General features: G+C 35.4%; 1 protein-coding gene across 14 annotated transcripts in view; it reads right to left on the bottom strand.

Moving 5' to 3' along the window:
* The window catches only part of XRCC4 (X-ray repair cross complementing 4), a 342,053-nt gene that overhangs the window by 210,365 nt on the left and 119,033 nt on the right, over positions 1–12,655 (bottom strand). For all 14 annotated transcript variants that reach the window (XR_010318853.1, XR_010318852.1, XM_064273781.1 and 11 more), the window contains one exon: positions 6,980–7,146. Coding sequence is in view for 12 of the 14 variants with exons in the window: in XM_064273781.1 (XP_064129851.1) it covers positions 6,980–7,146 (167 nt within the window). In the remaining 2 variants the exon portion in view is untranslated. The remainder of the gene's footprint in view (positions 1–6,979; positions 7,147–12,655) is intronic.

Here is a 12,655-nt window from a genome sequence, read left to right as displayed (position 1 = left end):
ATGATGCTGCCTATTGGTCCAGTTGTGAGGATTTTTGTTTTCTTTATGTTGAAGTGTAATCCATACTGAAGGCTGTGGTCTTTGATCTTCATCAGTAAGTGTTTCAAGTCCTCTTCACTTTCAGCATGCAAGGTTGTATCATCTACATACTACAGTATGTTAAGGGGACTTCCTCCAATCCCGATGCCCTATTCTTCTTCATATGGTCCAGCTTCTCAGATTATGTGCTCAGCATACAGATTAAATAAGTTTGGTGAAAGGATAGAACCCTTACACACACCTTTCCTGACTTTAAACCACATAGTATCCCATTGTTCTTTTCGAACAACTGTCTCTTGATCTATGTACAGGTTCCTCATGAGGATAATTAAGTGTTCTGGAATTCCTATTCTTTACAATCCTATCCATAATTTGTTATGATCCACACAGTCAAATGCCTTTGCATAGTCAGTAAAACACAGGAAAAATATTTCTGGTATTCTCTGCTTTCAGCCAAGATCCTTCTGAAATCAGCAATGATATCCTTCATTCCACACTTTCTTCTGAATCTGGATTCAATCTCTGGCAGCTCCCTGTCAATGTACTGCTGCAGTCGCTTTTGAATGGTTTTCACCAAAATTTTACTTGCATGTGATATTAATGCTATTGTTGAATAATTTCTGCATTCAGTTTGATCACTTTTCTTGGGAATAGGCATAAATATGGATCTCTTCCAATTGGCTGGCCAGGTAGCTGTCTTCCAAATTTCTTGGCATAGAAGAGCGAGCACTTTTAGTGCTGCATCATCCATTTGCTGAAACATCTCAATTGGTATTCTGTGATTTCTTGGAGGCTTGTTTTTGCCAGTGCCTTCAGTGCAGCTTGAACTTCTTCCTTCATTATCATTGGTTCCTGATCATATTGCTACCTCCTGAAAAGGCTGAATGTCAACCAATTATTTTTGGTATAGTGACTCTGTGTATTGGAATTATTGCCAATTAGTAATTCATCTCATTTAAATGCATATTTAATTTCCATATAAATTACTTCGATAATTCCTCATCGAAAAAATATGTGCATTTGTCAACTACCAGGCTAGTTCCCAATCCCTTTAAAAAAAAATCATAACACATGAATTTAAAAATCAAAATAACAGATAATTTGCCTAAGGAATATTATTAATATAAATAACCAGTGCCAGAACTACATTATCAAAAGTAACTTAACATTTCTGTATTAGGAATGCAAACTAAACAGAATAAATGGTATCACTCATTCTAAAATCATGCTAAAATCAATAGTTTGGTTCCACCAAAGCTTTAGGATTTTGTTGTAACCAAACTTCTGATCAGCAAACTAGACAAGGCTGGGAATGAGGGTTGGCTGGTACATAGTATTATTGTGAACAGATTGAGGATATGAATTCACTCTTAATAAGTGATTTCTCAACAAACTCTGAGAATGCTATAATTTCATTCAATATTCAAGAACTAAGAAGCACACTGCATTCATCCGCAACCTATTTTAATGTCAATCCTTCCCTATAGCATTATGATGGTACTATGACTTAAAGAGCCCTAGTCGCACAGTGGTTAAAGCAATGGGCTGCTAACCGAAAGGTCGGCATTTGAAACCACCAGAGACTCTGAGGGAGAAAGATGTGGCAGTCTGCTTCCATAGAGATTTACAGCCTTGTGAAGCCCTACCGGGTCGCTGTGAGTTGGAATCGACCCGACAGCAGTGAGTTCGGTTTTGGGTATGACGTACATAAGGATCTCTAATAGCACAAATGGTTAAACGCTCTGCAGCTAACCAAAAGGTTGGTGGACTTGCTGACCCCCCCATCTGAAGAACTGGACAGAAATTATTAAGTGGGAACATTTAGTGGAGGAAAGACATGGGATTCAAGCTTAGTGACACTAAAAGCAAGCCCACATATAACAAGATCGGACCACAACTAGTTCCAGGATCATGTCCGTGGCAAAGCTCACACCAGATAAAACTATAAATAACACTATACAGGAAAGGCATAATGATGCTTCATCCTTTCAATTGGGACTAGGATAAAAGAGCAGTAATGCTCAGTTTAATTGGCAACCTAGGACTGAGGTAACTAGAACCTTGGACAAAAGGATAAGTTTGTTTTTTTTTTTTTAAGAACTAAAAAGGGAAAAACTAAAAAAAAAAAAGCACTGAATATTCAAGGTAAAATATTTATTGATGGAAAAAAATCTAGAATAACATGTTTAAAAACAGTAATAAAAATTAGAGCAAAAATAAGGCAGTTTTATGCAGAAATAACATCCAAAATAATACATTACATGAAAACACAAAGTAAAACAAGAGATATACATATATGAACATATGGTACTTGGAAAGAGTGCAGTAATCCTCCCATTTACAATCAGATCTGGCCAAATTTACTACTGCATTCAGGTCAAGGTTGTTCAGCTAAAGGAATCTGAATATAGAGTTCAGAGGACAAAGAACGCTAAAAAGAACTAGGAAAAAAAAAGTGGTAAAGAGATTTAATAAGCCTGTAAGTCCTTAAGAAGATGGTGAACAGCTGTTCCTCATCCTTTCTGATGACAGAACAAGAGGAAATGGCCTTCAACTCCACCATGAAGGATTCAGATTACCAATAGATGGAAGGAAGAGTTTTCTAACTGTGACTGTTCTTAAACACTGTAATGGGCCACCAAGGGGAGTTGAAGATCTCCTGAGGTCTTTAAAAACTGGACTGAATTCATCTGGACATAACGTGATCCTAGCTTAAAGGCAGTTAGCTGAAGTAGGAGAGCTTTCAAGGTCTCTTCTACTCTAATGATTCCCTAAGTGTCAACCCAATTCAATCTGCTGAAAACTGCCTCCAGTTATGGGTTTAATTACTATAACTCAGAATAAGCCAGAAAGTTTTTAACTTTATGTCTGAGGGCCAACAAAGACCTATTCAGCAATATGGAAAATGAGAGTTGTTATTTGAAACCAAATAGGAAAAAACAGTGAAATAAATATAGCCCATCATCTAAGCATTCACAAGCACATCTTCTAATGTTTCCTCTTTATCTAAATTATATAAAATCAAGTTAATCCAGTAATGTTACTTATTCAAAATGAGCAAAGACCCCAATTAAGAGAAACCAAACAATAATAGCACATATAAATGTTAAAAGTCTGCACATTAAAGCTTGCTCTTTTTTACTCATACTTTAATTCCTCATGCCTCACTCAAATCTTGTTTATTCCCCATGTCATGCCAAATGAAAATAGCTTTATAGTTTGCTTTAGTAGTGATACAAACTTAAATACCAAAATATATGCAAAAACCATCCCCAAAAAGTAAAGGAAAATTCAATCCACAATTCCAGGCCTACGCTATTAACATTTAATTTTCTCCTTCTAGTCTTTATATTTTTTTTTTTAGTCTTTATATAACCGTAAGTTTCCCCCCAAGATGGAATACTATTCATAGTTTTGGTAATTCGCATTTCTCCTCTTAATATATCATAAGCATTTTCCATGTTAATAACCATATGTGTACTTGATTGTTTTTGCTTATATATTTTATTGCATATTAAACACATTTCAGGCTGATCTATGATAGCTTCCAGAGGAATTCCCAGCCTCTACTTTGTGGCTCTCTGCCGCCTCCCTCCCTGTACATGTATACACAGTCTGGGACAGTGGTGGGGAAGAAATGATTGGATCATGGATGGACACTGACACAGAGTAATCAGAGGCTGCCCAGCAAACTGAACTGTGGCCAGGCATAACATCATGTCTCCAAGGCTAAAGAGTATTTCCTGTGCCCCTTGTTATCTGACTCAGTACACTCAAGTCCTGTTTCTAATCTCTCTGAAGACTTGGACTTGATCAGAACTGCTGCCTTATGGAAGCTGGATCTGTAAGCCCTTTGCTCATTTTTTTCTAGTACATTAAGGCTTTAACAAGGGGACACTAAAAAAAAGTACTGCTTGGCCATGATGAGCACACATTTACAGCTCCTTAAAATGGCCATTTCTTCTCTGACAAAAGACAAAATGAAATTTGGGAAATAGATAAAGCTACTAATCTAACATCTGGTAAACAATCAAAAGCCTAGAATTCTCTGTGGAATAGACTCCTCTCTCTATTCTGAGGGCCACTCCAGTGATCCACATCTTCAGTTTGTGAAGATGTCTGAACCAGTAACTCAAATAAACGGTTGAAGCGTAGTAAGTAAAGGCAGGTGACAGGGTACACAGCTGTGCTTTTGATCAAATAGGAAATATTTTAGCACAATAAGACAAAAGCACTTTCCGGATAGTTCGGAAATAGCAAATCAAGCATCTATGGACCACATGTTACATGAACCCGTCAGACAGTTTTACAGCATGGGGGAGCATTTGTCTCCACTGCCTCACATCTTCGTTTCCTCCCTGCTGCTTGCCATTTCATGGCTGTGGTGTTGAATACTGATGAGACAATACCCCTTTCAACCTCTGGCAGATAATTTAAAGCAATTTGTTCAAGTACCAAGCATCCAGTATGAATTTTTGCAGGCAATTTGTACATCAAATTTCCTATCATCCTGAGGGTATTTTGAGTTTTAAATATAATGGCTTATCACAACCACAGTACATCTCCTTTAATTTAATTTATTTCATATATAAAATAGAATAACACATCCAAACTACAGATATAGGGGAAAAAAATGCTTTCTAACTAAAAAATTTGATATTATTTCATACTAACAAGAATAAAACAGAAATTAAAGAAAAAATCATTTCTAGGTTTTTTTTTTTGGTCTCATCATTTTTATATAATTGGAGATAAAAATCAAATCAGAGTTAAAAGAGAATATGACAAATACTTTCTTAATAAAATAACTGAGAGTTGAATACAGCCAAATGTTAGGAATCTAATTTTATATGTCTTACATTATAGGGGAAACCCTGGTGGCGTAGTGATTAAGTGCTAAGGCTGCTAATCAAGAGGTCAGCAGTTCAAATCCACCAGGCGCTCCTTGGAAACTCTATCGGGCAGCTCTACTCTGTCCTATAGGGTCGCTATGAGTCGGAATCGACTTGACAGCAGTGGGTTTTTTTGGTTTTTGCATTATAGGCAGTCCCCACATTATGAGTTCCTTTCCTAAGTCTATCTTAAAGGTACGGTTCGAATCTGACATCAGTTACTCAAACGTTTGTCTTAGTATATACTAAAGAGTGTACCTTTCTATGCCTAAAAAACATTAAACATTTTCAGACACATTAAAACATCTTTGACATAATAATACAGTAATAACGATAAAAATGTTTTGATGAGCATTGAAAAGCAGTGCCTGTCTGTTACGATGAACCATTGAATGTACATTGAATTTTTAATGCAATAGGCTTTATGGGGGTTAATTTGCAACCATGGTTGTATGTAAGTTAGACAGTCATAACCCAGGAACTGCCTGAAATTAATAATGATATTATCACCTTTATTATTTATTATTATTATTTCATAGATACCAAATCTATAAAAAATAATTACTTCTACACAGTTACCCTCATTTTCCCATACAGATGTAGACAGTGTTAAAACTTGTCATTATTTTGCATGTATCCCGTCATATACTTAACTACCCATTTGCCATCAAGTTGTTTTGGACTCACAGCAACCTTATGGACAGAGTAGAACTCGCCCCATAGGATTTCCAAGGCTATAAATCTTTATGGAAGCAGACTGCCACATTTTTCTCTCACAGAGCAACTGGTGAGTTTGAAACCTCAGACCTTTCAGTTGGCAGCTGAGCGCTTTAACTGTTACACCACCAGGACTCCTCATATACTTACTAGTGTCCACATAAAACAATCTCAGTAAATGTCCTAAAAATATCCTAAATAGGAAGAATGTACTTACTCTTTACAGCTGTTGATTTCAATGAAAGATAAAAATATCTACTGGATGTACTAAATGTAATAATAATTATCATTATCACTATTATATTTCATGTAATTATTTCAAGTTCTAATACATGTATGTTCAAACATACACATACTACACTATAAAAAAAATATTATATTCTATTAATTATATTATATGATATGCATTATATCATATCATACCATACTATATATCATAAATATCTCTGTAGAGATATAAATGCTCAAACATATATTTATTTCCTTAAAAATCTTCTACATATAGTTATACAAGCTACACACTGGACTAATCCATATCGTGATATAGCTGAGAAAACTCATAATTGAGAAGCTAAGTGACTCTCTTCTTCAGCATTTAAAAAATAAGAAGCAATGCCAGGAGAATAAAACACTTCCAAATATCTTATCTGGTAGTAATTACTTCATCTTTTAAGAAAATTTGGAAGTATGAATTTTCAATCAATTGGGAAAAATAATTCTGTACTAGGAGCCAAAACACACATTATATAACTATCATTAAAACAAAATTGAAAATAAAGAATTGACTGTGCTTATTTCACATCATTTTTCTGATTCATAATTAATCCTTTCACTAGAGCTGAATTAAACCTTATAAACAGCCACTACCTAAATTTTGATTAATGGGCTATGATTCTCAATATCCAGTTACTCCTTATTGCAAGTAAGTTTGCTAGTGTCACCAAATGCTAATGTCTTAAAAATATTAATGCACTTCTATAAGGTGTAATAACCAAACCTACTGCCACTGAGTCGATTCAGATTCATAGTGACCCTACAGGATAGTGTAGAACTACCCTATAGGGTTTCCAAGAAGCACCTGGTGGATTCAAACTCCGACCTTTTGGTTAGCAGCTGTAGCTTTTAACCATTATGCCACCAGGGTTTCCATAATGTGTAACAGTGACCAATAATTTGGTTTAATTACATTAAATAAAGGTATAACTAATGACAGTTTATTTTAAATATACTCTAGTCTACCTGCATTATAAATTTATAAATTATAAATTTAAAGCTACAATGACAGAAAGAGAACTCAATGTTTTTAAAATACAATCACGCTGTCCACACACCGTCTTTGAACATCATTCCAATCTCTCAGAAGCCTTTCATTTTCTTTCTGCAGGTGCTGGTTTTTGGCTTGGTTTTCTGCAATGGTGTCCAGGCAGTCACAAATAAGTTCTCTAATGACCTCAGCTGGGCTTGAAACTTTCTCTAGGTTGAAAGAACCAAGCCTGAACTAGGACGAAAAGAAAACAAGATTAGTTTTGAGACCATATCAAGATTGAGCAGCCCAGGTTTAAATTATACACAATCTCTTCTGAAGGAAAAGAGAAGTGTAAGATTCTTACACTTCCTGCATTCTTGCTAAGTTTATCATACAGATCAACATGTAACCTAAGAATAATCTTTAAAGCAGGTAAGTCACTCTACTACCCCCTAGCAAAGAAGAAAGCAACATAAATGCCATATAAGAATATTACCATCTTTTCGCTGTAATCTGATTTTAAGTAACTCTGTTCAGCATAAGAAAAGAAATTATACATGATTTTTAACTCTAAAACCAAACCAAACGGGTTGCCATCAAGTCAATTAGGACTAATAACAACCCTACAGGACAGAGTAGAACTGCCCCATTGAGTTTCTGAGGTGCACCTGGTGGATTTGAACTGCTGATCTTTTGGTTAGCAGCTATAGCACTTAACCACTATACCACCAGGGTTTCCTTTTTAACACTAGTTTTTCAATACAGAGAATAAAACAGAATAATCAATGGCAGCTAACAATAACCTCTTTCTAAAGAAAGATAAAAATTTTGGTAGTAACTAAGAGAAAGGATTCTAGGATTGATAAGGCTGGGAGCACTACCTAGTCATTAATTACTTTATCTAAAGCCAAAAATTTATTATCATAAGTTACAAATAATAATGTTAAATGTCAAGTTTGAGTACTTTTGCAAAAAAGTAAGATAAATATCTTCCTCTATTAGGGAACATTTGTAAATAAAATCATATAATATAGTTTTAGTTATAGTTATGGGGTTCTGAAAGGAACACAGGTATCCACCATTTGGCAGAGAAGACACAGAAACTATTGTTGTTGCTGTTAATTGTTGTAGATTCCCACTCACGAAAACTCCATTTGTGAAAACAGAACTGCTCAATAGGGTTTTTGAGGCTGTGTCTTTTTGGAAATAGATAGCCAGGTCTGTCTTCTGAGGTGCCTCTGGGTGGGTTTGAACTGCCAACCTTTCATTTAGTAGATCAGCACTTAACTGTTTGTGCTACCCGGGGACTCATACAGAAATGATTTAAAAAAACCAAAAACCCAAACCCATCAAATCAATTCCGACTCCTAGTGACCTTATAGGACAGAGTAGAACTGCCCCCTAGGGTTTCCAAGGAGCTGCTAGTAGATGCGAACTGCTGATCTTTTGGTTAGCGGCCAAATGCTTAACCACTGCGGCATCAGGGCTACACAGAAATGACTAGCAGTAATGATTATCATTATCCTTAATATTAGAATTACTATAATAAATGATAAAATTATAAGAATAGTAATTATTATTATACAACTACTACATCTTGAGGGTGAATTATAACTCAAACAGAGCACAAATATAAGCTGATCTAATCTCCACCAAAAAAATGTTATATCCCCTTTACAGATTAGTAAACTGAGGTTCAAAGGAGTTATTCAAAGCACTGAAGGGGTAAAGTCAAGATTCTACTCTGCTATACTGTTAATACAGTTTGCTGAGATGAGCGAGTATCCTAACTAGGGAAAAATCAAGTTCAAAACCCATACATAATTCTAGAGAATGATGCTAATGGCACTGAGTGACAAAATTAAATTGAGAGTAAAACTAAGGGTTACTTTGTTTTTCCTCCTAGATTTCTATTATGCCGTAATATCTAATAGGAAGATTTCCAAAATGTCTTGCTTATTTAGAAATGGTAAATTCAAAGAAAGCACTTCCATAAATAACTACATTACGTATGGATTGAGAAACACTTAGCAGTGGTTGATAATCCTGAGACAAATCTCTTTTAGTCAATTTACCAATAAAACTGAAAGCCACTAAAGTAGACATACAGTATTTGCTTTTTGAGTGGCATTTTACAAATCATTTCAGTTAATTCCTATAATTTAGAATCATTTGGGTGGCTAACCCCACAGAGTAAATTTCTCTGGATGAATTATGCTTGCTAACATACATCAAATCTTTAAATTAAAAAAAAAAAAAAACCCGTTGCCATGGAGTTGATTCTGACTCATACTGACCCTAAAGGACAGAGTAGAATTGCCCCATAGGGTTTCTAAGAAGCTCCTGGTGGATTCACACTGCTGATCTTTGGGTTAGCAGTCATAGCTCTTAACCACTATGCCGCCAGGTTTTCCCCCAAAAAAGAAAAAAAAATAGGTACACTATTTCTTAATTAACATTACAGAAACATGCCAAAAGGCTTAAATACTGACCGATCAAAACTGTGAAACATTTATTTATACTCACTTAAAATGTAAAGGAAAACAATGGATATTTATATTCTCGGATATTATGGATACATTTGGAGGATTAAATACCACTTTTTTTCTTCTAGCCTCACAGAAATTGCACATATATTTTTGTATGTGTATTTTTTTTTTTAAACCAAAGCAGGTTATAATGTCTGTTTCATCTTTGAATTTGTCTTATCTTACCTCTTCCTGTTTCTAAACAAAAGAACTAGATCAAGAAAAAAATTCCTTTATTTCAATGAGTATCCCTAGTTACATTAAAAAAATAGTTACATTAGGTTAACGTATATAACTTAATTAAACCATTTGAGCAATGTTAAAGGAAAAAAAAAAACTTTGAAAAATTCTAAAAGCATTTTAGTTGAAATGATTTCAGACAATTTTGTCAGATCTGTCTTATTTATTGCTCTTAAACTCATAATCAAATGGCCAAAAGTATTTGCAGTTGTGTTTCTAACAAGGAGGCATGATTCCATTTAAAAAGTATATTAGTTTAAAGAAGAAAGTTTTATCTATGTAAGGAAGACATAATTGAAAGTAACTTTTAGCATTTACCTTCTGAAGCTCCTCTGAGTGTTAACATACAAAAAAGTTAAAGAAAGGGTCAGCTAGATAATTCTCTGAGTCAATACAGTGCAGGAGAAAAAATGTTATTATTTTATTTTATTTCGGACATCTGACTACATTATCAGCAAAACATCAACCCACGAAGTGATCTCCTTTTCTCTCATTATCACAATCATCAGGCATCTTTGTCTAAGATGGTCTTTTTCAGGAACAAAAGAGTTTTTCCTTACTTGAAAGTTTCAACAATGGCAAACGGATAAAGGAATTCATGCCACACACTGATCCTGAATAAAATAATCATTAAAATACAAATGCAGAGATAAACAGAACTCTAGCCCTCAACACTTCTATCTCAGAGACAGAGGAAGTAAGGACTAATTCTAAATCACTAATAACAAATGGCTTGTTTCAAAATACCATTCAGCTGCATTTATTCACAATTCCAGAAGAAAATTCTTAATTTCTTTTTGGCTAACTAGAAGAAACTTAAAATTCAATTTCTTTTTAAGAGTAGGTAGGTAACTTTTCTTTTTTTTTTTAGGTAACTTTCCTTACGGTTTCTATTTTCTAGTGTCTGGTCCTTTAACAGGTGTGAACATTTGTTATTTCAAACAATACCTAAGTAAAAGAACTATCTAGAAACTCAATTCCGGAAAAGGATTTTACTTGAAATATTCAGATTAAAATTATTTTTAAAAATTTTGGAATCCATTAGAGAGTAACTCTGCTAGGCTATTCTACCTGGTTATACTCATAGCTCAGAGCCAGGATGAGAAGTACTACTGTATTTTTATGCAAATAACATACACTTTCTACTTTTGTTTGCCAACTGCAACCCCATCCCCACCCCCGGATTTTCATAAGCACGACTATGCCTTTTTTTTTTTTTTGCTCGTTGCTGTAAAAAAAAAAAAAATAGAGTGCACTTATGAAAATACCTTGTGGGGCCGAGCTTGGCAAACGCACATATAAGGTGTACGTTATTTGCATAAAAATATGGTAGTCTGATTATATTCTGCTGTTCCAGCCCGCCCACAATATTACAGGCATCAGAGGCCACATGCCTGTACACATTGGACTTCGTTAAGGGCCTCTTGTCAGGTCTAATAAACTGAGAAGCAGAAAATATTTCTGTGCTCAAATGCCACATCCACCTCATCTTTATAGTTCCCACCAAACAAAATGTGACAACATAGAAAACACCATCTTTAAAAGTCAAACAAAAACTGCACTGTATTTTGCTGATTTATAAATCTTTTACTATAGTTTATTATTTGACATTTAAGGCTATTGGCACAGCTGTTCTTTATTTATTAGTTCTGTTACTTCAAAATAATCTACGGTATAAAACCATGACTTCAAACCATAGGCTACAGTCAGAAACCACAAATGAAAGACACTTTGAAAGTATCTGTCTTCTGTTACAGACTTGGACACAAACAAATTTCTTTTTTAGTCAGTTCTCAAAATCTGTTGGAGAATTTAGAATACAAAGACCTGTGTGAACACCTTATTCAGTCTATAATCTTCTAAGATTTTAAACTATACCTCCATTGTTCTATGTAAAAAAGGTTTAAAGCAATTAACTTTTTAAATGTGAATTACAATCATACCGGGTTGCACAAGCTGGCTTTAAATTTGTGTACCTCTGTCACTCATTTGAGTCTAAGATTAAATGTAAGCCCCTCATGTGAGTCCTCAAAACCCAGGTTAAGTTCTCTTTAACTACTTTAGTATATATTGGCCTCCTGATTCATACTGCTTCAGAGTTAGTCTCTCATTATTTATCACTCAGTTTCACAGGTCTTTTCCTTTCCATTTCATGGTTTTTGAGGTAAGGGCCACGTATTACATTTCTTCCAACAGGCTCCACAGTATCTTTTTTTTTTTTTTAATACTTATTGTGCTTTAAGTGAAAGTTTACAAATCAAGTCAGTCTCTCAAAGAAAAACCCATATGCACCTTGCTACACACTCCCAAATACTCTACCCCCTAATAAAACAGCCAGGTCTCTCCTTCTACTCTCTCTTTTCGTGTCCATTTCACCAACTTCTAACCCCCTCTACCCTCTCATCTCCCCTCCAGGCAGGAGATGCCACAATAGTTTCAAGTGTCCGCCTGATCCAAGAAGCTCACTTCTCACCAGCATCCCTCTCCAACCCATTGTCCAGTCTAATCCATGTCTGAAGAGTTGGCTTCGGGAATGGTTCCTGTCCTGAGTCAACAGAAGGTCTGGGGGCCATGACCACTGGGGTCCTTCTAGTCTCAGTCAGACCATTAAGTCTGGTCTTATGAGAATTTGCAGTCTCCATCCCACTGCTCTCCTACTCCCTCAGGGGTTCTCTGTTGTGTTCCCTGTCAGGGCAGTCATCAGTTGTGGCCAGGCACCATCTAGTTCTTCTGGTCTCAGGATGATGTAGTCGCTGGTTCACATGGCCCTTACTGTCTCTTGAACTCATAATCGCCTTGTGTCCTTGGTGTTCTTCATTCTCCTTTGATCCAGGTGGGTTGAGACCAACTGATGAATCTTAGATGGCTGATTGCTAGCGTTTAAGACCACAGATGCCACTCTTCAAAGTGGGATGCAGAATGGTTTCTTAATAGATTTTATTATACGAATTGACTTAGATGTCCCCTGAAACCATGGTCCCCAGAACCCTGCC

This window comes from Loxodonta africana, chromosome 2, assembly GCF_030014295.1.
Source record: "Loxodonta africana isolate mLoxAfr1 chromosome 2, mLoxAfr1.hap2, whole genome shotgun sequence".
NCBI lineage: Eukaryota > Metazoa > Chordata > Mammalia > Proboscidea > Elephantidae > Loxodonta > Loxodonta africana.
Note: the sequence above shows the minus strand (reverse complement) of the source record. Positions and strands in the feature narration are given on the sequence as shown.